Genomic DNA, 27,139 nt, shown 5'->3' with positions numbered 1-27,139 from the left:
TCCTCCAGGGATTTTCCCGACAGGGATCAAACCTACGTCTCCTGCATCTCCTGCACGGGCAGGCGAGTTCTTTGCCACTGCCCCACCTGGGAAGCCCACTGCCCCCCGGCTCTGAGCCGAAGGCTGGTCCTGCTCCTCTGCAAGGCTGGAAAACGGGGAGTGGGGAGAGAAGCCCCAGACACGCAAGGCCACGAGGAACCTGCGAGCCATCACGCCCCACAAGCTCAACACTGGGCCCACTCCATCTTTTTACCATAACATTTTTATTAAATATAAGGAAAATAGGCGATGACGTCTGCTAAGGTCTGAGGTTAATTCTTCACATGGTGCGAGGGTCACAGAGACACGACATCAATCGTCCATTAGCAGCAGAAGAGACACTTTAAGTTGCCCCGAGGGTACAAATCTCGTTTATAAGACAGCAGTGCTGGCCTCTTAAGAAAAAGCAAAAGAGAACCAAACGAAAAAAAAGGTTTTGAGGTTTAGACTCCAAAACAAACGTGGCCACAGATGCCACAAATCCCTCGCAGGGAGCAGCCTCACAGCCTGCCTGACTCCCCGCACCAAGTGGGCACAGGCCTGGTGGCACGTCAACCTGCACAGAGGGTGGGGGTGGGGGAGCAGAGGGCTAGAAAGGGGCAGAACTAAAATCACGGGACAGGCCTGCAGAATGCGGATGCGCTGTGAGATTCCGAGGCCAGCGTCCCCGCTCATTCATGGGACAGGGCCGGGACGAGGAGCCTCACCCCCATTCTTGTTACAGCCCTGCACGTCACCCAGAGCCAAGTGGAAGGCCTAAGGCCCCTAAGGACCACCTCTGGGAGGTGGCTGTGGTTTTCCCTCCTGAAAGCAGACGATCACACACCCTGAAGGTGCCAGGACCCAGGTCAGGAATGGAGATGAGCACTGGGCCCCTCCCACTCAGCAGCTCGGGCTCACTGGGGAGGCAGAAACATGCCCTTCTGGCCCCAGTCAGGTGGTGCCTCAGTCAGGCACCTCCCAGCCACCGCTCCTGCTCCTGTGTGTCACAGAGATCTGGGGTGTGTTTTTTTAAAAAAAGACACATGCAACTCAGAGAGGGTGGGGGGGAATTGGAGGATCAAATGAGTTCACATCTGAACGTCTCAGACCTCCAGGCAGAGGGAGGGGAGAGAGGGGAGACCCCAACTCCCACCCACCAGGGGGAATACGAGGTGGGCAAGAAAACCGCATTGGGTGTGAGCTGGCGGCCACAGCACATCAGCCACGCTGCTGGCAGGCTCCCCCTGAGGGCGTGGAGCCAGAATCTGCTTCAGGAAGGAAGCAGGGGCGCAGAGGGTGCCGGACCCACATGGCAGGCCCCAGGAGGCCGGCCCAGGGGTAGGGTGGCCCAGTTCTCTGCGGGGACCCGCGCCCACCGAGCCCCTGGCAGAAACAGCAGACAGCCAAGCCGGTAACCGGGGTCCGGGGAGCTACCTGCGGGGCCCGGCCCGGGGCAGCAGCACGGGGGCACAGGCAATGCCGGCAAAGGACTCGGGAAAGTGCAGGTCGCGCTCCCACTCGTCCGTCTCGGTGTTGTACACCTGCACGAGGCCAGTCACGTTGTTGAGACGCCAGTTGTAGCCCCCGACAATGTAGATCTTCCTGTCCAGCAGGCAGCAGCCAGCCTCGGACTGGCCGGCCCGCATGGGGGTGACGCTGGTCCACTGGTCTGTCTCGGGCACATAGTACTCCACGGCCAGCACGTCGAAGCAGCGGTCCACGTGGTCCATGCGGCCGCCGAGAGCGTAGATGCGGCCGCCGGCGCCCACCATGGCGTGGAGCACTCGGGGCTCGCTCATGGGCGCCTTGAACTCCCACTGGTCGGCCTCGGGGTCGTAGCAGTGCAGGGCCTTCTTGTCCTCCACCGAGATGCCGTAGCCACCCGAGATGTACAGGCGGCCCCCCACCGAGGCGCCCGCGTGGCCCCACGTGCGGCGCTTGAGCGAGCAGGCGTAGCCCCACTCGTTGCGCCGCGGGCAGTACCGCTCCACTGAGGCCAGGCTGCCGGCCCGGTTGCGCCCGCCCGTGGCGTACACCATGCCGCACAGCACGTTCAGCTGGAACTGGATCCGGCTCTCCTGCATGGCTTGCAGGCGCAGCCAGCGGTTGAGGTGGGGGTCGTAGCGGTAGCAGGCGTCCACGGCGCCCTCACCACTGCGGTACTGCAGGTGCTGGCCCCCGGCCACATACACGAAGTTGTCCAGCACCGCCACGCACGTGTGGCTGCAGCCCACCTCCATCTCCGTCAGCTCACGGAAGTGGCGGGCGCCCGGCTCGGGCAGCTGGTACACCTTGCTGCTGACGGAACGGTCACTGTCGGTGTACGGGGTGCCCCCGAAGGCCACCAGCGAGGGCACGTCTGAGCGCACGGCGGTGCGTGACGACTGCATCTCGTGCTGCCGGAAGGGCAGCACTTGGTAGCTGAAAGCCTCCAGCAGGTATTGGCGGCACAGCACGTCCTCCACCATGATGTCCAGCGTCTGCACGCTGTCCACCAGGTCCGAGGACCGCATGAGTGGGAAGCGGATGTGGCAGAGCACATGGCTGGCACGCAGGCGCCGGGCTGGGTCATGCTGCAGCCAGCGCACGGCCGCCCGGAACAGGTCAATCTCAGCGCAGCTCTGCAGCCGGTTGCTCTGCAGGAAAAAGACCAGGCGCTCGAGCGGCAGGTGCAGGAAGTCCTCCTCCTCGGCTATCTGCAGGAAGTGCCGGAAGGTGAAGGCATCCACCGATTCCTTGAGCGAGGCCAGGCTGAAGGTGGTGGCCATGTGGCCGATGTGCAGGCAGGTCTCGACGCTCATGGCGGCCTTGAGGAACTCCTCGCACAGCTCCACCACGGGCAGCATCTGCAGGAACACGGCGGCGCCCAGCACGTCCTGCACGCAGTCCAGGTCCAGGGTCACCTCAGCGCTGTAGGCGAAGTCGATGATGTGCCTCAGGCCGCGGGCCGACACGCCCTTCAGCTCAATGACGTCCTGGCTCGCCTCCCGCATGCCACCCGTGAACATGGCCCTGAAGGTCGGAAACACAGCGTGGGGCCTCAGGCCAGCCAGGGGCTGTGTGCTGCCCAGGAAGGCCTGGCCCCCTACACCCCGGACACTGCAAGCAGAGCATGACCAGTTGGGGGAAAGCAGGCTGGATGTTCATCAAAGACACACAGAAAGGAAAAGAAAGATTTTTAATCTACCCCCTAGTCACGTATCTTCCTACAAACGGCAGCTCCCCACGAGGGGCCCTGCCAGCCTAACCCAGAGGTTAGCAGTGCTAGGGCCCAAGGACTCAGAGGGTGAAGACCATGGGTTGTGTGCTGCGGGGTGGGTGCAGTTCCCCAAGAGGAGACCAAATCTTGGGTTTGGCTTTGACTCTGAGGACAGGACTTTCATCGGAAGGACTGATGCTGAAGCTGAAACTCCAATACTTTGGCCACCTGATGCAAAGAACTGACTCATTGGAAAAGACCCTGATGCTGGGAAAGATTGAAGGCAGGAGGAGAAGGGGACAACAGAGGATGAGATGGTTGGATGGCATCCCCAACTCAATGGACGTCAGTTTGAATAAGCTCCGGGAGTTGGTGATGGACAGGGAGGCCTGGGGTGCTGCAGTCCATGGGGTCACAAAGAGTCAGACACGACTGAGCGACTGAACTGACTGAGGACAGGTTCCCCTGGCCCACCTTAACACCCAGCCCTGGGAGAGCTCCCCCACGGCAAGTTCCGGAGACAAAGCAAGGTCTCCCAAGGCAGAATGCACCATGGTTCACGGACAGCCTGGCCCACCAGGGCAGGAGGCTCCACCTTCCCCAGCCTGGGTCTTGGGTCACTGTCACAGGGGTTGGAGAGGGTGAGGGTCCCCAGGTCAGAGGGCCCGTCAGGAAGCTATGCTAGAGTCCGTGCCATCTCCAGAGGCCTAGGTGATCAGGGAAGCCCCCTGAGAATGGCCTAAAGGAACACCAGTCCATTGTGAGCCCCACCCCAGCAGCAAGTGACCCCGGCTCTGTCAGCCACGCGCTTCTGTCCCGAGAAGCGGTGTTCACGTGAGTGCTGGTGAGACACACGGGCCCTGGGTCCCAGCCCCACAAGGCTCCAGAGGGTCCCCTACCAGGAAGAGGGGTGAGAACCCCAGTGCCTGCTCAGGGCTCCTGGCAAGTTCTAGAAGATGGAGAGTGGCAGGGTCCTTTCATGGGACCAGCTGGCACCTCATCAGAGTTGTAACTCCCATCAGCACACATTCGTGACAGCCGCCTGAGGGGAGAACTTCAGACACCGCCTGGCAGATGCGCATCCCCTAGTCCCCTGCTGGGTGGGCCCAGCTCAGGCCAGGAGCAGAGACAGCCGAGCTGGGGGCAGCTGGGGGCCACCGACTAATCACCACCCAACCCTTGGCAGCAGCACTCCACCAGCCCCCAGACCCCGCTTCTTCTTGTCCCCACGAGTCCCATCAGCCCATCGAAGGCAGAAGTGATCACGGCGATGGGAGGGAGCGTTGCCTTTTAAGGCCTCTCGGACTGCAGTGCCAGCGCAGAGGAGCCTTTAAAGGGCATTTCTGGCTCGGCCGGCCCGCCCGTCCCCAAATCCAGAATAAAAATAGAAGCGGCGCCCCAGATGGCTTGGCTGCTCCAGCTCCCCAGAACGGCCTCTGTGAGACCATGGGGCGGGCAGCCAGGGGGCGCACCAGGCAAGGCACCCCAGTTGCAAGGACCATGAGACCCAGGGTGGGCACCTGGGCTGGGACTCTGAGAGACGGCCGGCAAAGTGGGGCTGAAGAACCACCCCCAAGTGGCACCCCAGCTCTCTCAGGCGGCAGGAGGAAGCTGACCAGTTGGTCACTGAGGGAATGAGGGAGACTGTCCCTGAGCTGTGATAGCTTCCCACGGGTGAGAATGGTTGGGTGGGACCCTCACTCCCCTGCCCAGCCGAGCTCTTCAGGAAAGAGTCTTTGGGCAGAGAGACCCGGACACCCAGCAAGGCCTCACTCATAACACGGCGTCTTGGACAGAGCCTGGTACCCACAGGGGCTGCCGACTAGGTCTACCATCCATCCCCCGGCCTGCACACAGGCTTGCAAGGGCAGAACTCGTGCCTTTGATCACCACCAAATTTCCAAGGCCCAGAACAGCATTAGGCACAAGCAGGCATCAGACAGGATGAAAACCCAATGGCGCCCTGCCACCTTCGCAGGGCACAAGCTGCTAAGCGGGCTCCCACCTCTGCCCCCAGGCATGCCCGGCTTGTCTGCTCCGTGTCCCCCAGGGTTGAACAAGCAGCAAACCTGGTAAAACCTGTGGGCTTACTGGACATCTGGCTTCTCTCTAAATCCAGAGATGGGCGAACCTCAGCCTCTTTCCCTCAAAGCCATCCTGGGCTGGATGCAGCTGGAGGCACAGCCCTGGGATGGTCCCTCTGGGACGGGCGGTGCCCCCACTCCACCCCGGGGCCCTGCACACCTGAAGTAGTCGCTGCAGGCAGCCAGGACCACCTTGTGCGCATGGAAGGTCTCTCGGTTGACGGTGAGCACGACGTCCAGGAGCTGGCCCTGGGCGCGGAGCGTGGCGAGGCCCTGCAGGAGGCTGGTGCTGTGGCCGGGGGCCGAGAAGGTGCACTTGAGGGCCCCGTTCTTGTCAGCCATGCTGTGAGGGAGCAGAGGTGGGCAGGCAGCTGAGCGGCCGTGGAGCCATCTGCTCTCCACCCAGGGGCCCTGAGCAGGCTTGGCAGGAAGCTGCCCCTGGGTGGAGGTGAAGTTGCCAGAACCCATCCCCGAGAAGCGGAAGCCGGACCTGGGTCCCAGTGATGACTGCCACCTGCCCGCTGGCTGGCCTTGGCAGCGGAGGCACATGTACAGACTCCAACTGTCACCTATGAAATAGGCGAGGTTTCATGCAAGACCCACAGAGGCTCCCACATATCCTTTTCTTTCTAATTGAGGTGAGATTCATATAACAGTCATCATTTTGCAGTGTACAATTCAGTGGCATAAACTCCACTCACAAAGTTATGCAACCATCACGGCTATCAGCAAGGTGAAAGCAGACCCATACCCATTGCCAGTCACCCCCCAGCCCCCTTCCCCAGCCCCCAGTCACCACTACTCTGCTTCCTGTAGCCATTTGCCTGCTCAGACCAGGGATCAAACTCGGGCCCCCTCCAGTGGGAGCGTGGAGTTCTGATCACTGGACCAACTGGGGCGTCCCAACCTCATGGCCCCAGGGCTGTGGAGGACACAGGAGGACTGAACCCGAGGAAACAGCAGGTTGCATGGGATCTTCCTGTCACCCTGGGGCCAATATAAAGAAGCAATAAAACCAAGTATAACTCCCTTCAAGAAGATGGATTTACCTGTGGGGGCAGCTTGCTAGGGGGATGGGAGAAGGAAGACACATTCTGGCACATCCCATCAAAATGAGGATGCACAAGGCAAAGGCTGTCTTACAATAAAAATAAAGTTTTGAAAAGGAGAGGGGTGGCCACAACCCAAATGCCCACCAGTGGATGAATGAATAAATGAAATGTGTATGCATGTGATGGAATATTACTCAGTCATGACAAAGAATGGAGCTGATTCAGGCTACCATAGGGAAGAAACTTGAAGACCTCAGGCTAAGTGAAAGAAGCCAGACACAAAAGGTCACATGTTGCATGATTCCATTTATATGAATTGTCCAGAAATCCACAGACAGAAAGCAGATCAGTGGTTGCCAGGGGCTGGGGGTGGAGGGTGGGGAGTGACTGCCCATCCAGGGTTCCCTTTGGGGTGATGAAAATGTTCTGGAACCAGAAAGACATGATGGTTGCACAACACTGTCAAAGCACTAAATGCCACTGAATTATACACTTGAAAATGGGGACTTTTATGTTACGTGAACTTCACCCCAAAAAACAAAACAAAACTCAAGGTCCTTGGAGCCTTCTCAGGGCCTGTGTGAAATGAGCCATGACCTTCAGGGCCTCACAGTACACGAGGTCCTCTGTGGCTCAGTCCCTATTGTTCCTACTCATTCCCCTTCATCCCCTACCTCCTAGCCACTGTCCCCTTTGCTATTTCATCTTGGAAAACTTTTGCAGAAATGCATCAATAAATGAAGAGTTTATAGAGAAGGAAATGGCAACCCACTCCAGTATTCTTGCCTGGGAAATCCCACGGACAGAGGAGCCTGGAGGGCTGCAGTCTATGGAGTCTCAAAAGAGTCAGACACAATTTAACAACTAAACAACAGTAAAGTAAAAAAAAATAAATAAGAGTTTAGGAGGCCCTAATGTATCACTTCATCTCCAAATGCAACAGAAACAGACAAGGCCTGGACTTCCCTGGCTAAGACTTTGAGCTCCCAATGCAGGGGGCCCACGTTGATCCCTGGTCAGGGAAGTAGGCCTGCATGCCACAACTAAAAGAAAGTTCACCTGTCACGTGCTGCAAGGAAGATCGGAGATCCTGCATGCCGCAACTAAGACCCGGCGCAGTCAAATAAATACATACATATTTTTAAAAACTCCAAACTTATAAAAAAGAAAGAAAGGCACATGCCCCTCAGCCTCCATGGAGTCAATAACCTTCCCAGGACTCTCCCAGCACCCCCCAACCCAGGCAAAGGCCAGCGTCCCCAGTCCTCTGCTCACTCCCCATGGCCTCCAGCTCTCTGGAACGTGCTTTCCCATTCCTGGGACGGACGCCTGCCCACAAATGAGGGCCAGGAATGTGGGCACTGGTCTTTCCAAGAATGCAGGAGGAGAAAGAAGGCTTCTTGGCTCCCACTGCCCACCAGCTCCCCAACCAGGGGTCAAGCACACGGCATTCAGTTGCTGCCGACAGGAGGTCCCCGACTCACACAGGCTGCCCACCTCAGTGGCCCTTCTAGAAGCCTCAAGAAAGGAGGTGAACTAAGTCAATGGGCAGAGGGGCTGCAGGGCCCTGAGCGCTGCCCACAGACCTGCAAGGTGCTCAGGACTCCAAAGGTGTGGGGATGTGTCGGGGGACACCACCTGCACTGAGTGGAAAGCCGTCCTGTCCCCGGAGGCAGGAACGCGTGCGACTCAGAGCATCTGCGCCGGAGAGGCCAGGGGGCCAGTGGCACCAGGAACCGGAGCTGGAGGCTGGGTGTGCAGACTGTGGAAGGAGGGAAGGAAAGGGGCCCAGGAGGACCATGAGTCTCTAGCCTGGCTAAATGGAGTGGACGCCCACCTCAGATGCCCCCCCGCCTCTCCCCAGTGCTGCTGCATCCAGGCTATCCTTCCTGGACGGGCCACTGCTAGGACCCAAGTCTCTGTTCTCTTGGTTTCCCAAGACCCGCGAGTGACCCCCATTCTGAAGATTACGGATCCTCGGGATTCAGAGGACCTCAAACTGCACCCATCCCCTGGCCAGGACATCTCCAGGGACAGGGTCTCACTGTGTCCTCTCGCCGACACTCCACAATGGGCTCTGGATCGCCAAAGCCAACACTGTGTCCCACAGGAGCCTCCAAGTATCCTTGAGGTGCTTGGGTCCATCCCGAGATCCTCAGGGCTTTCTGTCAGCCCCATGGCCCCCTCCCAAGGCTGGGAGGACACAGTATGAATGAGACAGAGCAGCCGGCCCTTGCCAGGCACACAGTCAGGGAAACGGGGGCCCAACATGGTCAAATTATCCAGAACAGGCATGTCAGTGTCCCGTGGGAGGGAACAGGAGCTGGGAAAAGAGAGGGGCAGAGGCCAGAAAGTGGAGATGTCCTCAGCTTCTTCTCCTCCCAGCTCTGCCACCCCTGAGGTTAGACAGGGGCGCCCAGCCTCTCCCTGGGAGCAGAGGGGTTGGTAGCATCCTGGGTGTTGGCCCTATAGCCTGGCTTCCATCAGGGCCATCCCTGTGTGGGGTCACCTTCCAGCCCGCAACGGGCCTCCTCCTGCCTGGGGCCAGGCGCCCCCATCTTCCCTGCACAGCACAGCGGCCTAGGATCAGAGACGGCTGGTGGGAACCTCCCTCCTGGGGCCCGGCGGTGGAGAAGAGGCCCACCTCAAACCAGGGACGGTGTTAAGATGTCGACGCACACTCTGCTGGTCTGGGTGACCCCGGGGACGGCAGAGCCACTCTGCACAGACGCCACTCAGTGTGCACAGCGGGGCTGCGGGGTGAAAGGTGACGTGCAGGTGGCACCAGCACGCCACACGCACTGCCAGGGCCTCCTAGTCATCCAACCGAGCCTGGCCCTGGGCAGTGTCTGGAGCGCGGGGCCAGGACCCAGAGCCCGGGAGCTCATCTCAGCCAGACCCACTCTAAAAGCCTGCTGGGCTGCACCCAGCATCTGCCACTCCAGGCCCCGGCACCTGGAGTGAGGCGCAGAGGGCAGGACTCCGAGGCCGCCCTGCTACCTGCCAGCCACGCGACTCAGGCACATTCCTCAGTCCTCTGAGTCTTGATTTTTCTCAGCTCTCAAATGGGGCAGAGGGCTGCCAAGAGGCTCCCGGGCCCCCATCACCTCCCAGGAAACGAGGGATGGCAGACTCCCTATTTTCCCCAGCTTCACTTTGGGCTGGCCAGGCCCAGTGGGGGGCTGCACCCTGCCACCACCCCTACAAGCTGCCTGCCGGCCTTTGAATGGGGCCAAGTGCTTGGGAACTTGAAGCTTGGAACCACCCACAGAGCACTGGCTCATGGCAGGTGCCAACTGAGCCTGGCTGGCCTCTCCACGGACACCTCGCCTCACACATTTTTACACTCCCACTACCCAGCCTTTGCCATTTTGCTTTTAGCCGGCCTTAGTTTTTTCTTCGAAGTTCCTCTGAGAGTGTGAGGCAAGGTGGGAGGATTTCCTGTGTCCACTGAGCCCTGGGAACTGGTACACCCATGCGTGTTTTCACCAGAAGAAAAATCTCACACCTGAGGTAACTTCACCCTGGGGCTGCTTGGTCCCTGAGTATATATTTACTGTGGTCCTTAATATATAAAGAGCACCAAGAAATCAATACAAAGCCAGCAATATCACAGAAAGATGTGCAAAGGTTGTGGGCTGACGGTTCATGGGAAAGGAAGCACATCTCGTTGGAAGGACCTCAGAGCCAGCTTCACTTATGATAAGAAAAGTGTGCTTGCCAAAGGACTGGCTTCGCCCCTCAGGTGGACAGAGTCATCAGGCAGGCCATCTGTCAGCAGACACTCCTGTCTATTTCCAGATGGAGTTTGAAATGGGTCAACACCCAGGAAGGTAGTTTGAGAGACCTAGCAAAATTCTAATGGCTCATCTTCTCAACCTAGCAAGTCTGCTTCCGGGATTTTTCTGAGATACACTTACTTGCGCAAGTTGAGAGATGTGTTGAGGATATTCACTGGGGGCTGGAGATGGGAAACAAACTAAATACCCTTTAAGAGAGTACAAAGGGCTGCCCTCCAGCTGAGCATGGAGGCCGTGCATACTCTGAGCATTAAAAAGCTCCTATAGGGCTTCCCTGGTGGTTCAGAGGTAAAGAATCCGCCTGCCAATACAGAAGATGCAGGTTTGATCCCTGGGTCAGGAAGATCTCCTGGAGAAGGAAATGGCAACACCCTCCAGTATTCTTGCCTGGGAAACCCCATGGACAGGGAAGCCTGGCGGGCTACAGTCCATGGGGTCGCAAAGAGTCGGCCACAACTGAGGAACTAAGCAACAACAACAATGTGGGGTTTAGGGCACCCCAGCCCAGAACACCCCTACCAAGCCCAGAGCACTGCCCTTACAGGGTGTGGAGCCTACGCTGCGCCACGTGGGCAGGAAGCAGCCCCTCTCTGCGCATGCCTCGCCCTCCCCAGGCCCGCCTCCATGTGCCGCCAGCAAGGCGCCCAGCACCTCAGGAGGCCGTTTTCCTCCTCCCATCTCAGAAATGGGACAACTGTCTCTGAAGCCCTGACATCTACCCCCACACACACCTCGCAGCCTCTGGGGAGCTCGGGGAGGGAGAGAGGCAGCCGGCCTGGACAGACAGGCAGGCGTGGCTGGGCGGAGGTGGGCAGCAGGAGGAGGGAGGGCCGGAGCCTGGGCCCGATGACTAAGGGAAGGCCCGTTACTCAGGCCGGCCCAGACAGGGGGCGGCGGCGAGGCGGGGCCACGGCCCCCAGGAAGGCGGCGGCGGCAGGCCTTGAGCTGGTCCGAGCCTCCAGACAGCCACCCGAGCCACGGTCACCCGTGCTGAGTCATCGGAGCCAGTGCGTCAGCAGCCGGGTCAGGGCGTCTCTGCAGGCCACCCCGGCTGCACCCTCAGCCTGGATCTGGCCACGGAGGGCATGCCCCCTGCTGTCCCGACCCCAGCCCGCACACCATGTCCCCCTGGCACTGTCATCGGGCGCCCTCGGGCATGTGCAGGCCCAGGCATGACACGGGACACGGCGGCTGCCTCCCTAAGGGTGTCCCTGCCCAGGGCTGATGGCTGGTGGGACTGCGTGGGGGAAGCCCCCCCAGGACACCCATGGCAGGATCCCAGGGCCTCCCCAGCCGGCCAAGCCCACCGCCCGCACCGTCACCAGATCCTGGCTAGCACCCCCTGCATGGGCTCCTTCCTTCCTCCTTAGTTGTTCATGAGGTCGACACCCCAAAATACACCATGGGCTAGAGCCATTGCCTCAGAACCTGCTTTGAGGGGACCCAAGTCCAAGGCAGAATGGCCTAGTGAGGGGCGGCCGTGTGAGGTGCGGGGCCACGTGAACAGTGACGGGCCCCCCGGGGGCACTGAGAGCTGTGAGGAGCAGCACTCGGCACGGTGGGTGCTCCCCACCTCCTGCCCTCACCCGCCTGCTGGCCCTGGTCTCCACGATCGGTTTCCCAAGCTCACAGGAGAGATCTGAAGCCCCGGAAAGTTCTTTTCATTGGAATGTCCGAAAAAAAAAAGAGAGAGAGAGAAAGAAGAGGCAAGAACAAGAAAGAATTTCATGGAAACATTTCTTTGGGGTTTTGTAAAATCCTTTCCCACCCCCACATGGAGCCCAAAACTCAGGCCAGAACAGAGTCTGACGGTATTGCCCCTTTAACATACTGTTCTGACATGCAAATTCCCTCACTTCCCCTCAAAACGGAGAGCACTTCCACTTTCAAAGCCAATTTTGGTTTTATTGTCCATGTGGCTCGATGGAGCGCAGCAGCGCAGCACAGCTGGTTGGCTCGCGCCCCGGCCGACGCAGTACCAGGGAGTTCCAGGCCACTCCGCCCCAGGGTCCTGGGTACAGCAGCAGGAAGACGCTGCACTTGGGGGGGGACACAGGGGGCCAGAGACCCCGAGAGGGAGTCAGAAACACAGAGAGAGAGACAGAGGCCAGAGAGAGAGAGAGAGAGACCCAGAGAGAGACAGAGACCAGAAAGAGACCCAGAGTAGAAGACAGAGACCAGGGAGAGAGAAAGCAACCAGAGAGAAAGAGAGAGCCCCAGAAATGGGGGAACAGAGACCCAGAGAGAAAGAGAGACCCAGAGATGGGGGACAGAGACCAGAGAGGGGGATGGGGGTTGGGGACGGGGCTGGGCTGTGGACGGAGAAGCATCGGCTACCCGCCTGCCACTTCTCTGGCCTGGCTCTCACACCACCACCCCTGGCCTCCTGTCCAGCCATACTGGAAGCTTCTCTGGCTCGCTTCTCCTGCCCGCTTGACTCCTCACACAGCAGGCTCGTTGACAGAGCACATGGGCACAGCCCAGGAGGGCAGTGTGGCAAGTGTCCTCTTCAAGATGGTGAAACTGAGGCCCAGAGTGCCCCCCACCCCCACATCTGCAGGCTGCTCCCACTTCCTGCTCCTCTGCAACTGCTGACTCGGCCAAGGCCACTGTGCTGACCCCTGGGGTCGCAGCGCCACGGATAAAAGGTGCGTCTGAGCCAGGGTCCCACATGGCCCCCAAAGGCAGACACTCGCAAGCTGCTGTTGCTGTGGTTACCACAATATTTCACAGCTCTGGGTCCTGCGCCCCCAGCCCGAAGGATGGAGTCACCGTGTTTTGGCACCTGGCAGCAGCCCTCAGACGCGCAGGCTGGCCTGCGGCCCCCATGCTAACGTCAGTTCCTTCCCTCCTGGGACCACTCGCCCCAGGCCAGCTCCGCCCGCCTCACCCCCAGGCAGCCGCAGGCCCGCAGTAAGGGGCAGCCTGCGGTCCTCTGGCAGAGCTGGAGCCCCAGCCTCTTTGGGCAGCGGACCAAGGAGCAGGGCTGCTGGGTGGACAAGTGGAGAACCCAGGAGCAGATGAAGGTCCTGAAAGCAGTGTCCCAGCAGGCCGGGATGCCAAACCGCTGAGAGAGACGGTGCGGGGACAGAGATCCAGAGAGAAAGAAAATCTGGCCAGGGCCCAAGACCCCATGTGCCCCTGAGCCTGGGCGCTCTCCACAGCATTAGCAGTTATGTTGTTTATTTCTCCCTGCTGGTCATCATGCTCGTTATTTCCTACATCTTCTGCTGTAATTCCAATCAGGATGCCCAGTGCCAAGGCGGATCTGTGCACCCTGCGGGAGGCCAGGCGGGCCAGGCAGGGGCAGAGACTCATCACGGCTTCCCACCTGTTCTGCCTCCTCCAAGAGCCAGGCCATGGGCACAACTGGGGCCCCTGTGAGCTCAGCTTGGGAGCACGGCACCCCCAGAGATGCTCGCCCTGAGCCCCGCAAAGCAGTGCCAGGCCACACCTGCCCACCTGGCCTTCAGGGCATCAGCGTGCAGGGCCACCCCCGCCACGTCTGTCCGTGGCTCCTCCCTGCCCATGCCTGCGGGACAGCGCTGAGGTGACAGAAGAGAGGCGCTGCTGGGGCGTGCGGGCAGGAGGGAACCAGGCAACCTGCGGGCACCTGGGACTGGTGACCCTTGAGGGCCCTCACGTGACAGCCAGGAAGGCTGGGGGTTGAGCCCGTGGCTGGGCAGGCAGATGGGTTCTAGAACCCACGTCCACCGCAAAAGAACCATCATGACTCCTCCCAAAGACCCAGGCAAGTAAAAAGAAGCAAATTTCCAGGGGCTTGGAGCAGAGGTGGGGGTCTGTGCGGCCCCACAAGTCACCAGCCTCGAGAGACCCTGGCGAGATCCCACGCAGAGCCTGGCGCCAGACGGCCTCACTCGGTGCTGGCTCTGTTCCAGGCTGAGGGGAACGTGCTGCCAGCACCGTCCTCCTGCCCTTCTGTGGCAGGGACACACTGCGTGGGTCCCTGCACTCCCCCGGCACTCACTGGGGTGTGGCCGAGAGCCCCACAGACACGGCCCACTCTCCCACCAGCAGCAGGCGACGCCGACGTTCAAGGTGACTCCCTGCGGCTCCCCACGCTTTGCTCCTCAGGGCCACAGTGCGTGCAGGGCCCCCCAAGTCCCGCTGTGCCTCCTGCTCAGGCCCTCTGGCCTCAGCCCAGCCTCTCAGTGCTGCCGCAGGGAGCCCAGGACGCGTGGGGTCTAGCCACTGCTGATGGACAAAAGAACCCTGTGGGCAGCAGTTCCTCAATCCCTGACCGGCCCAACTTCAGCAACTTCTCAAGGCGACACATAGACCACCCCCTTCCCTCACCAGCAGCAAGCACTCTACCTACAAGGTACCCCCCTCCCCCTCCTGGCAAGCAAGCACCCACTCTATGCAGGCTGGAGAAGTGCCGACCCGGGTCCCAGCTCATCTCTTGGTGGGCAGCCTGGAGAGGGATCCACCACGACTGCCCCATCTTATAGATAGGGACATTGAGGCACAGAGAGGTTCAAGCACCCACCCAAGGCCACACGGCACATAAGAGGTCAGTGTCAGCCTCTCTGCAGCCCCAGGTGGATGGCCCCCTGATCATCTCCATGATGCAGATGGGAAACTGAGGCTTGGAGAGCAGGGACCACTCACCAGGAAGGCCGAGCCAGGAGGTGCATGTGGAGCCAGACACCAAGGAGGGCAGGACACAGCTCCTGGGTGGCAGCCGGGGCAAGGGGGTGGACGAGCCTGTTAACTCCCCAGCTGTTATGAGGGGGGAACCCCACTCTGCCAGGTCACCAGTAGCAAAGCCCCACCCAAGCCTGCACACCACTCTGACCCCCCAACCCAGCTCTTTTTGTCTTGCCTGCCCATCACACCATCCAGTAAACCATCCGTTTCCAGTCTGTCTGTCTCCTCCAGTCTGAGTCAGGAGTCTCAACAGGCAGGGCAAGGTGGGCTCTGTCTCCTGCTGTGTTCCAGCACCTGGCACCGTGCCCAGCATGTGTTCAGAGCTCGGTCATGCCTGTTGATTAGATGGCCGGATGGCTGAGTGCATGGATGGATGGATAGATGGGTAGATGGATGATAGATAATGAGGGACGTGGTAGATTAATTAGACGAACGAGCAGATGGATAGATGGCTGGATGGATGAGTGGATGGAAGGGTGGGTGGGTGGAAGGCTGGCTAGATGGAGAGATGGACGGACGGATAGATGATGAATGGGTAAGGGGGCAGGTAGACGGCTGCTAGGTGGCAGCAGTGGCTGGGGCCTGACTCCCATCTCTGCCTGTCCCATATACCTGCTGCTATCCCCTCCACTCAACCCCCTGGTCCAACTCCTGGGAACGGGTATGTTATCCTTGACTGGGCTCAACCAGGAAGCCCTCAGCAGGCTTTTCTCTGGGATGTCGTACCTGCACACTTTGCTCATGCTATGCCCTGAGCAAACAGCCAGCTCCTTCCGTCCCCTCCACCCTTCCTCCCCATGCTGCACTCTCCAGCCCACCAGCTCTGCCACGCTCCTCCAGCATCCACCCTTCCAAGCCTTCTCGAAGGAGAAGGTCTCCCCCAAGGCTTTCCTTGCCCTCACGGCCTGGGCAGGGCTCCCTACAGCCTCCACGACCCCTCAAAGCTCAGCCAGGGCCCCCATGCCAGGGGCGGAAAGGGTGGCTAATAAGCAGATCTCGGGCTGAAGCTTCACTTGTTTTGTTCCCACCCACTGACAAGAGGCTGATCCCAGTAAGTCCCCATCCCCCCACATTATCCCTGCTGCCCTGGGCTTGGAGATGTGGCCACATGAATGAGCACAACCTCTTCCCTCTACACATCAGGCAAGTAGGCACAAGACTGCCTGGCCCCAGAACACTGCTGGGAAATCCCGTGAGATTCCAGCACTGAAAATTCCAACATCTCAGGACCCAGCCCAGCTGCCTCCCCTGGCAGGGAAGGTGTGAGGCTCTGAAAGGGACAGTTCTGCCAAATGGCACATGCTCATGCCCAGTGATGCTAGGTCATATACAAGCAGACAAAGATACAGGTATGGCTCAGCAAGGATCTTCTAATAGCAGCATAGACTTAGGCAAGAAAAGGGGCCAATCATGAATATCTTCATTTGGGGTGGGGGAGTGCAATATCCCTTCCTTCCTCTAATAAGGAACCCCTGATTTCCTCCTTCACTCTCAGCCCCAGCGGTAAGGATAAGCAGACCCACCCCTGAGCTGAAAAGGGAGACTCACAACCCACCCTGGCCAACCAGAGCCTCCCAGGACCCAGCCTGGTCCCAGGAGAGGGGGTGTGACCCATCTGACCCAATCAGAGCCTTCCCTGGGACTTTCGCTGCAGCCACCAGGATGGAAGGCTGTCTTCCCCCTAGGGTTGCCAGGATGGTGGGAAGCAAAGTCACCTTGCCCAACCAGGAAGGAAGTCAGAGAGCTGAGGGACGGGAGACACAGATTGCAGGGGAATCATCTGAGGCCTGTATGTAATGTACCTAAAACTGGAATTCTCCCTGAACTTATTTTTTACATGAACGATGAGCTTTTATTTTTTAACTGAAGGCAGTGAGCTGAGGTTTTGGCTCCTGAAACCAACGGGGGCCTTTGATGTCAGAAGTTCCAAATCCGGGGCTTGAACTCCAGACGAGCCTCTGGAAAAACCACTGTGGAGTCAACACTTTTCCAGCTACCATCTCTCCCTGCCATGCACACAGCTTTCCTGCCCTGGGAGTGGAGGCGAGAATGCCTCGCAGCTCTGCGGGCCAGTGAGCGGTGACCAAACAGACAGCCCAAGCCCCGCCTGCCTGGAAGGACACAGCCAAGGTCAGCAAGCTCCCCGTGCCCCTTCTGTGAAAGTTCAGCAACTCTAAACGCTAAACTGCGGAAAGCATGCCTAAGGCCGGAGCTGCAGGGCCGCCCGATGCCATCAACCTCAGCAGGGAAAACACCACTCAGAGCTTCTGCAAGTGACTCACGTGGAGCATAAACACTTGTTCCCAGCCTCCCCACCTTACGGGCACAGGGGCTGCCATTACCCCTCGCATGACAGCAGCGGGGAGAAAAAAGACCACAAGAAGCCCTCCGGGACCAGACTCCACCACGGTAAGCACACAGTTATGGCTTTCGATGACAGTCCTGGAAGTTTTTTAAGTGGAGTCTGCCTCAGGGTCTACAGTGGGCCCCCTAGATGCCTGCTGCTTCGTGGGCACTTTGTCACCACCCCCCCAGATGCCCCACTCTTAGCTCCAGCCGTGGAAGATTCTGGGTGACCATGTCTGCCTGCTCCCGCTTCCTCCAGCAGACTGTTTCAAATTCTAACATCCCTTTGAGAGGCAAGCTCTCCGGATATCCAGCCCAGCCCAGCCCAGCCCCGCTCGGATCCCGTCTGTCTTTGACCCCTGTGGAATTTTGCAGTTGTGGCGTCAGAAAACGTCTTCGGCGCTCGATCCTCGGGTGACCCCCCCTTGAGGCCTTTAAAAGCCCAGAGGTCCACCCCTCAAGATTTCCTCCAGGCCGAGTGTGTTCAATTCCGGAAGCTGCTTCCCTCACAGGAAAGGTCTGTGATTCCCCCCAGGTGCCGGTTACTTCCTCCCGAATCACAATATTTTCAGTGTGTGGCGAGGTGGTCCACGGGAAGAGCTCAACGGCTGGGCTGCTCGGCGAGGGGTCTGAAATCACCCTGGATGCGCCCCAAAACCCACTCCGCAGAGGAATGTTAGGGAAACGCTCTCCTGGCCATGGGGGGATGAGCTGTGAGAGTCCTGAGCAGCGCTCTCTGGAGGGAGACGGGGAGGGGCGGGGGAGGAGGAAGGGACTGGAGACTCGGGGTTAACAAGTGTTAAGAGCCGTCTGCACAGCTGTGGAGCGGCTACCACAGGAGGAGGAGGAGGAGGGCCCCAGCCCCCCACTTCCCCCTGCAGGCAGCTGGACACGGAGAGCGGCGGGACGTTTTCTCGTCTTCAGCGCAGCACTGTGACTCTGGCCGTGAACCCCATGAAGCACATGCACAAGGGTACTGCCCACTGGCTGCTCTCTAATGGAGGCGGATTCCCTGACCGCACGCCCGTGACTTTCTGTTTCTCTGCCTGAACCATGGCGCCACCGACCCAACAGACATGAGTCTGAGCGAACTCCGGGGGATAGTGGAGGACAGGGAAGCCCGGCCCGCTGCAGTCCATGGGGTCGCAAAGAGTCGGACACGACTGAGCGACTGAACAACAACATTCCTGCCATTAACTCAAATCAGGAGAAGCAGAGTGATCCTGGCTCAGCCGGAGTGGAGGGCTGTTCCAGGAGCCTCCAGTCAGGCCAGCTCCTCTGGCAAGTCCATCGCAGACTGTGGGGAGAATACCTGCTAGGCTGTATCAGGGCCTCCACCATGAAGCCCTGCCCTCAGGGAGCGCACATTCCAGGGGACACAGAATGGACCACAAGCAAGGGCCAGAGAACAAAGGGGCAGGCAGCGGGGTCACAGTGGGCAGAGTGGCCAGGCCCCGAGGAGGCAACCCTGGAGCTGTGCAAAGCCCTGGGACAGGTCACTCCAGCCAAGGGAGGGCGAGGTCAAAGGCCAGGAGGGGTGCCAGTGTGCGGTTGGAGACGCAAGCTCTGGAAGTCTGGGGAGCAGTGGCAGGGGCCAAGGGGCTCACGTGGAGAAGTGGACTTTGTTCTGACATTGTTCTGAGAGTTAGGAAGCCCCTGGCAGGTGTCAGGCAAGGGAGCAGCCCAGTCTGATGCCCGCCTTGGGAGGGTGCCACCAGCGGGAGTCGGGGGACAGGAAGCAGGAGGGCAAGTCAGTGGGGGCTCAGGGCAGGATGAGGAGAAGGTGGAAGAAAGGGCCGGAACTAGATGTGGCTCAAAGGTGGAAACATCACCGTGTGTCAATAGATTAAAGGAAGAAAGAGCAAATCAGTGCATGCCTGGTGAGTGCTCTTAAGGAGGAGGTCAGAGTGGAGGCGGGAACCAAACTGGGAAGGACCAGGTCCTGGTTGGTGGGAGAGCAGAAGCCCTTGAGCAAGGAGAGGTGTGAGGACTTTCCAGGAGAGGGGGGGGGACCTTGAGCCATCCAGGCCAGATGTCTGTCTCTGCTCCCTGCCTCCTCCGGTTGCTCTCAGACAGCAGAGACTCTCAAGCCAAGTGGGGCCTCCTCCTGCCTGAGGGGTACCCCTCAGCACTCACTCCTTGGTCCATGGCAGAAGCCTGAGAACTGGTGATGCCCCGCCTGGCTGTCACCGTGGGTCAGCATGTCACACAAGACTTTCCACCTTGAATCCTCCCCAAACCCATTCACAACTCACCATCTCCACGGCCTCCCGCCTTGGCTCATCTCTCGCCAGAAGGATCCTTCCGAAACATGAATCTGACCCAGGCACCCCCTCACCCTAACCCTACGCCCGTGCCTCTGTCTCCCCCTCCTCCCTCTCACCCTCTCCAGTTCCTCTCTGCCCTCAGGAACCCTAACAAGCCAGGCTCCTCCACCTTTAGAATCTACACGTGCCACTTGCCTGTACCCAGAAAACAGTCCACCTCCGAGCCTCCCTTCCCCCAAGCTGATGGCCCTAACCTTGAGCCTCTGGTCCACCTCATTTGTAAGGGGGTTCCCAGAACCTTCTGGAGAAGACAGGAATCTCCAACTCGGCCTCGGGATCATTTATGGCAACCGTGGGGAAATGATGGCCCAAGAGTTCCACATGCTGGGGTGTGAGCAACCCACATGGGCCCACACCCTCTGTCCAGGGGCCCGTATGTCCAACACCACACAAAGCGGTGGGGACACAGGAGGCAGGTGACGACTGCCGGCAGAACAAACAGGCGCCAGATGAGTGCTGAGTGCTGTCCGCAAGAGAAAGGAACTGGGCGTGCTGAGAAGCCGCCCTCCCTGCTCCCTTCTCCAGGGCCTTCAACCCCGAGCCTGAAACATGCCCAAAGACCACAGGGCGGGAGTGCAGAGAAGCCCCTCCTTAAAGTGGGCGGGGAGACAGGCACAAACCTCCGACCTGGCCTCACTGAGCTCTCCCATGAGGATCAGTAATAAAAAAATAACCAGTTAAGGAAAGTTAAGGATACTGAGCCCGCTCCCTAGAGACGGCACAATGATAGCGGAGGCTAATAAAACCTTCCTACCCCATAAGAATGGCCGACGAGAAGGCTGTCCCCTGGGGGTTGCAGCTACCGGCTGGAAGCGGTCCAGCTGTGAGATAATCGGGCTGCACAATTCGGGGCGAAGTGTGCAGTGTTCAGAGCTATTTCACATCATGAGCTCAAGGGACCCTGCCGGCCAGAAGGTGAGGAAAGGGCGCCTCACTCTCAGAGGCGGCCCTGCACGCCTCCAGCTCCGCGTTCCCTCCCTCGCTCCAGACTCAACTGCCCCCACCCTTGTACTCTGCCAAGGCCCACCAGCTCAGGCTCCACTCTGTTTCCAGTGGTAGGCTCACGTGGTGCCATCTGCACTCGTGCTGCTGCAGAAGCAGCTCAGACTTGACGCGTTCCGTTCTCCCACTGACCCTGCTACGTGGCCACCAAGTAAACATATGAGTGTCCTTCAAACTGCTCAAGCCAACTACCAAAGACTGAAAATTCATATGTTGAGACCTATGTGATGGTCTAATGTGATGGTATCAGAAGGCAGGGCCTTTGGGGGGTAATTAATTAGGTCATGAGTACGAGGCCCTCATGAATGGGATTAGTGCCCTTATAAAGTGACCCCAGAGAACGGCGTAGAGCACAGCAAGGAAACTGTGTCTATGAACCAGGAAGTGGCCTCTCCAGACACCAAATCTGTCGGCACCTTGATCTTGGACTTCTCAGGCTCCAGAACTTTGAGAAATAAATCTCCGCTGCTTAAAAGCCACCCAGTCTATGACATTCTGTGTGGCAGCCTAGACTAAGAGACCAGCTTTCTCTTCCCAACCTGCCACCCCGGCTCAGTAACAAAACCAGCAAACACCCCAGGGTCCCTTTGTGGCCACGTGGGCCGTGCACAGAATGCTAACGGCACGAGGACTGCAGGACAACCCTGCCACCTGCACACTCACACACACACGTGCAATATGCCGGGTGCCCTTGAACACTTCCCAAATGAAGGCGCTAACACCCAGAGGGTTGCAGACATGCCCAAGGCAGGCAACAAGCAAGCGGGTCTCACGAGGTGCCTGACGCTGCCACATTCCCAGAACTCCTAGGAGCCCCTGTCCCTGGAGGGTCAGACTCCTGCCTCTCCCTCTCAGCTGAAAAGATGACGAGGCCAAAGGAACAAGAACCTTCTCAGAAGGCCAAATGATCTCCAGTCTTTCACACAGGGGTTGGGGGCTGGCTCTCCCAGAGCCTTGGGGATATGTGGAGAAGATCTAGGGAGCACCCAGAGAGGGCTGGTGAAGGACGTTTAAACAAGCAAAAGCCACCAAGTCAGGAGCAGATGCCGCAACTGAACCGTGCCAAACCCACTCTCGCGGTACCCCAGGTATGGCTTCCCAGGGAAACAGCTGTGGCTGGCGTGGCCCTCTACAGATGCTTCTGCCTTGTCCCCCAGAAGCCGCGTGAGTCAGGGAGACCGGGCCCCATCCAGACACCTGTAGGAAAGACGGGCTGAGGAAAGAGGAACGCCAAAGGCCCAGCATCTGCAGAGCCTCTGTGGCGAGAAGGCCCCTCCTGAATAAGCCAGCCGGGTTCCTCACAGCAACGGGATTTTAGTTGTGGTGGTGCAGCTCCCAGGAGAGTCCCCCTCCTTCTCACAACACCCCACAAACGTCCTCTCTCCCTAGGAGTCTAGACTCCCGTCACAGGCCTGAGGTGGAGCTGGGAGGGGGGCTGCCGCAGAACAAGGATCGTTGGTGTGACGGAGCCTTGGAGCTAGGATCCAAGGCTGAGCTAGGATCCCCTCAGCAAGCCCCCAGCTAAGGCGGCCACGCTCTGTCCATCCTGGAGGTTCGGCTTGGTCATTAACGACCATCTCTACTAGGCAACGGGTTTTTTTGTTGATCCCTCGAGATAGGAAGGAAAGAGAATAAGCTTTTCTCTTTCTTTTTCCTCCCCACTGGTTGCAGAAAAGTGAACTCGGAACAAACAAGTTACGTAATGCTGGGGGTGTTGCTGGGTGGAGGGGGGAACGCCATCACTCCTAAGGACAGTTCTCCGAGTTGTGGGACTGTTGGAAGGGCTAAGGGAAACACAGGAACCGCCCCCACCCCTGGCCAAGTGACAAAACCCTTCACGGGACAACAAGGCAGATGCAGGCACCACCTGGAAGGCTGGGAAACCAACCACCCTCACAGACAGGGCCAGCCTCCCCCCAGTCCTTGGCAGCCTCACAAGTCTCCCCAAGAAGACAAGGGACGGATGTGACCACCTAGTAGGGACTTCAACCAGCCAGACTGCAAGCCCTAGAGAGCTTTTCCACACTCCACTCATTTATCCATTCGTCCCGCCCCATCCCTCCCTCCCAACCATATTTTTTGAACACTTCCTTCCTCTGGGCTGCCCCTGCTCCAGGCATATAAGACCAAGAGTGGACAAGACAGACATGTTCTCCACCCTCAAGGCATGTCCACTAACAAGCACACCAAGTAGTGTTGGGTGGTGAGTGCACGTTCCAGGACACACAGCAGCCGCAGGACCCAGCAATTCCACTTCTGGTACAGACCCCCAAAGAAGTGAACACAGGTGTTCAGGCAAAAACCTGTATATGCATGTGCACAGCAGCATTATCCAAACCAGCCAAAAGGTGGAACCAACCTAAACGTCCTTCCACCTAGTAAGTGGATAAACAAAATATGTCCACACAATGGAATGGTACACAGCCATAAAAAGAAATGAAGTACTTATACATACGACCTTGTGAATGAACTGCAACCCACTGCTAATGGGAAAAAGATGTCCTTTTCGGCTGATGGAGGTGTTCTGGAACTAGACAGAGGTGATGGTTGCACAACACTGTGAATATGCTGGATACCACTGAATGGTACACTTTAAATTGGTGAGTTTTATGTTACATAAATTTTACCCCAAAAAGCCAACACAACAAAGTGACCAGAAAAAGTGTTCCCGGGGTTAGCTGAGCTCAGGGGAGTCAGGCAGGTGCCTCTAAGGGGCCATGATCTTAGAATGGAAGGATGAAGAGGTATGAGGTACAGGCAGGTCATGTACTGGTATGGTTGGTTTGGAATAAATGAAGGAATGAATAAATGACCAACCCTACAAGGGCCTCTACATCTCAGAAGGATCCTTGGGAGAATCTTGTGTGCAATCTCTCTCCAATTCTGATCTCCATCTCACCATATGAAGGATTCTTGCTCTTTTCCCGCACGAGCATCTAAGGGATAAGACCCTCCCCGCGTCAGCTGCTCCAGACAACAGATTTTTCATTGGGATGGATGGTAGGAGGCAAATGAACATCTGAGAGATGAGGGAGATATCTTTTAATAAAATGACTCCAGGGGACTCACCTGGTGGTCCAGTGGCTAAGACTGCGCCTTCCAATGCAGGGGGTGTGGGTTCAATCCCTGGTTGGGCAACTAAGATCCCCCATGTCCCAGAGCAACTAAGCCTGAAGGTTCTTTAACATCCAAAATTAAATAAATAAATATTTTTAAAAAGAAAATGCCTCCAGGACTTCCCTGGTGGTCCAATGGCTATGCCACTGCACTCCCCATGCAGGGGGCCCAGTTTGACTAAAAGAGCCTGTGTGCCATAATGAAGGACGAACGATTCCACGTGCTGCAACTATGACCCAGCACAGCCAAACAAGTAAACATTAAAAAAAAAAAGAAAATGCCTCTGTTTAGAAAAAATTTCTTAGATATGAAACTAGAAACAAGATCCATAATGCAGAACTAGATAAAGGAGACCTCCTCAAGATGATAAAACTTTTGCCCGATAAGAGATACCATTAAAAAAACAAAAAGGCAAGCTACAGGCTGGGAGACAATAGTTGCAAATAGTACATCTGATAAAGGACTTGTATCCAGAACACGAAAAGAAGTCCAAGTCAAGAAGACAAGCCAAGGAAACAATGAACAAAAGACTGGAAAAGACACTTTATCAAAGACCTGCGTGGCCACTGAGACCAAGAAAAGATATCCCACATCATGAGTTAATAAGGATATGCAAATAAAACCAAAATAAGATACCAACGTACACTTAGAATGGCTAAAATTAAAGACTGGCTATGTCAGGTATTGGGAGCAACTGGAACTCTTGCACATCGCTGGGAGGAGTACAGTCAGGGTGCAGCCACTCTGGAAAACAACTTGGCAGTTCCTTAAACCTACAAGAGCTGCTTTGGTAACACATGTACTAAAACTGGAACAATATTGAAATTCACATGGCTCCTGAACAAGGATGACACTCAAATTTGTGAAGCATTCTGTACTTTTTAATCTAATCTCAAAAAAAGGAAACAAAAGTACAAAGATGTGATGAACTATTTTTTACATTTTTCTGGGATACAAAGGCCCTGCTTGTCAAGGACCTCAGTTGTTAAGGTGAAGGGCTGCACCACAGAGTGCTTCATGGATTCCTCTGCCATTTTGCTCTGTTTTATTACCACTCCTATTTGTTCATCACTCCAGTATTTGTGGAAAGATGTTCTGTATTTTGGCACATCATGATAATAATAGTCCTAGTCTGACTGGTTGGTTTATAAGTTTAAGTACAAATAAATAAAAGACCCATTTTACCTTGAAGAAAAAGAAAAAAATACTTAACCCTGCACCTACCATAGGACCCAGACATTCCACTCCTAGAGGATGAAAGTGTATGTCCACACAGGGACTTTCCTGGTGGCCCACAGGCTAAGACTCTACACTCTCAAGGCAAGGAAGCTGGGTTCCATCCCTGGTCAGGGAACTACATCCCACGTCACAACTAAAACATCCCGCATGCTGCAACTAAGGCCCACTGTAGTCAAACAAATAAAAATAAATGTTTTTAAGAAAATTTTTTTAAAAAAAGAATGTGTATGTCCACACAAAGACGCATACCCAGATGTTCACCACAACTTTATTTGCAATTGTCAAAATGGAAACCACTCAAATGTCCATCAGCCAGTAAATGGACAAACAAATCATGTCCATCAATACAATGGAATACTAGGCAGCAGTGAAAAAGAATGAACTTCTGATACTTGTGACACATATGAAACTTCAAAAATGTTCTGTTAGGGGACAGAAGCCAGACACAAGAAGCTACATATTACATGATTCCATTCATATAAAATTTCTAAAAAGACAAAACTACAGGGAGTGACAGCAGATCAGAGTGTACCTGGGGCCACAGCTGGGAGAAGGATTGACTGCAAGGGGCTTGAAGGAATTCATTGTGGTGATGGACACCTTCTGAAAACTTGGATTGTGTTCATGGATACATAACTCTATAAATTATTAAAACTCAATGAGCTGTTCAGGTAAAATGAGTGAACTGTACAGCATGTTACTAATTATACCTTGGTTTTGCCCCAGGTTATCTTTACTCAGGGCCCAAAGCAGGGACTAGGGTTCATGTTACCTCTTATCTGTCCATTACATGCCACCTCCTGCTGGTCACCAAGTCCTATCCACTCTACCCCCCAGAATGTCTTCCCAAATCTACTGATTTCTCCCTGCTCCCCACTACAGGCCTCTAAAGCCCAACTCAAGCACCCAGGTCCCCACAACGAGGACTGACTCTGTAACACACCAGTATTAACCACTTTATCATTTATCACGTTGGCTGAAATTATTTGCTCCCATAAGCTCACAAGCGAGAAAAAGGCCAAATTACTTGCTCGGCCAGCCAATGGTAGTAGGCTGTCCTGGTGGGCCTGGATGAAGAGATCTAGACCATGCTGGCCTTGGGCAATGGAAAGACAGAGGAAGGTCTTGCATCGTAACACAGGTGTTCTTTCCCTCTGAGAACCCAGAACAATGCATATAAATACCTTCAATTACTACGCCAATTCTGGGGTTCAAACAACCATTCTTAGGACTCGGCCAAAGATAAAGGGGGCCTCTCTCAGACCAAAAGGGGTGAATTCTTCCACCATGATCTGAGGGCAAGACCTTGCTTCAAGTTTTTTGCCCTAGGGAGTGGGAATTTACACCCCAAGAGGATTAGAGGGAGGAGCCCCAAGATGGACCCTCCTCATATATTTTTTTAAAAACCTTCAGGCTTTTTAAACCATTCTCAGGCTTCCCAAGACCCACTTCAGCCCCTTAGGATCTCCAGAACCCCCAGACCCCTCCCTGCCCATCAGAACTCACTGGGACCACCAGCTTCCACTTTCAGATTCTCCCAGATCCCTTGGGTCTCTTTCAGGCCCTCAGGTTCACTTGCACCTCCTACTCCCAACCTTCTACAGTCCTCACCCACCCCAAATCCCCTCAGCACGTTCTCAGGACCTCAGGACCTCAGGTTCTTAGAAACCTCAGGGTCCTTCAGCACCCTCCAGGAAGCCCTGGGCCTCAGCCCTCCAAGCTCCCCCAGTCCCCTCTTCACAGTCCCCAGGACAGCCTCAACAACTGCAAGATTGCCTATGGCCCCTACTCAGGACCTCCCTGCCTCCCAGACCTCTTGGCATCCTCAGTTACTCATGGCCATATCACAATCAGGAACCCCTGGGATTCCCTTCAGATCTCCATGTCCCTCAAAGCCCTCTCTGGCCCCTAAGGACACATGCAGATGCCTGGAGGTCCGGGGGCCCCCAAGCCGCCATCAAATGCCCCATGAATAGCCCTCAGTCCCCCCAGTACTCCATGGCCACCTAAAGCCCGCAGCCCCCGTAAAGATCCTCGAGCTGGTCCAAGCCATCCCGCACCTCTCAGGACCCCCAGGACTCCTCATAGGCCACTCTTGCCCTGGGGCAGGTGCAGGTCCACCCTGCGGGCTGGGTCTCACCTGCTCGGGCGCTCGGGGCCCGGACCGGCGCCAAAGCCGCCGCCACCAGCGCCACCGCTGCCGCCGGACTCCGCCATCTTCCCGCCGCCGCCACCGCGCGTGCTAGTGACGGGAACCGCGCGCGCCGGCTCGGGAGACCAA

General features: G+C 57.0%; 1 protein-coding gene and 1 pseudogene across 5 annotated transcripts; one reads left to right on the top strand and one right to left on the bottom strand.

The window, feature by feature from the left end:
- Positions 1–244: 244 nt before the first annotated feature.
- Positions 245–27,139, bottom strand: KLHL26 (kelch like family member 26). Of its 5 annotated transcripts, none has more exons than XM_070373358.1 (5): positions 26,999–27,137; positions 7,943–8,118; positions 5,465–5,647; positions 1,456–3,156; positions 245–434 (listed from the first exon to the last, which is right to left on the bottom strand). In XM_070373358.1, the coding sequence occupies exons 3-5, from the start codon at positions 5,644–5,646 to the stop codon at positions 383–385; spliced, it is 1,935 nt and encodes a 644-aa protein (XP_070229459.1). In that variant the 5' UTR covers position 5,647; positions 7,943–8,118; positions 26,999–27,137; the 3' UTR covers positions 245–382. The 5 variants fall into 5 exon arrangements, with proteins under 5 accessions (XP_070229459.1, XP_070229460.1, XP_070229456.1 ...); XM_070373359.1 differs by having other exon boundaries at positions 7,995–8,118; positions 26,999–27,131; XM_070373355.1 differs by lacking the exon at positions 7,943–8,118 and having other exon boundaries at positions 26,999–27,139.
- Positions 24,402–24,501, top strand: LOC138988676 (U6 spliceosomal RNA; annotated as a pseudogene).

The sequence above is a fragment of the Bos mutus genome, chromosome 7, assembly GCF_027580195.1.
Source record: "Bos mutus isolate GX-2022 chromosome 7, NWIPB_WYAK_1.1, whole genome shotgun sequence".
Classification (NCBI taxonomy): Eukaryota; Metazoa; Chordata; class Mammalia; order Artiodactyla; family Bovidae; genus Bos; species Bos mutus.
The sequence above is the reverse complement of the archived record's forward strand: the minus strand, read 5'-3'. Positions and strand labels throughout refer to the sequence as shown.

Coding starts and splice junctions, on each gene's coding strand:
- KLHL26 (XM_070373355.1), bottom strand. CDS start 27,075: ATGGCGGAGTCCGGCGGCAGCGGTGGCGCTGGTGGCGGCGGCTTTGGC. Junction 3,157..5,464: donor GCCTGCAGCGACTACTTCAG/GTGTGCAGGGCC, acceptor ATGAACATCCAG/CCTGCTTTCCCCCAACTGGT. Junction 435..1,455: donor CCCCGGGCCGGGCCCCGCAG/GTAGCTCCCCGG, acceptor CTTTTTCTTAAG/AGGCCAGCACTGCTGTCTTA.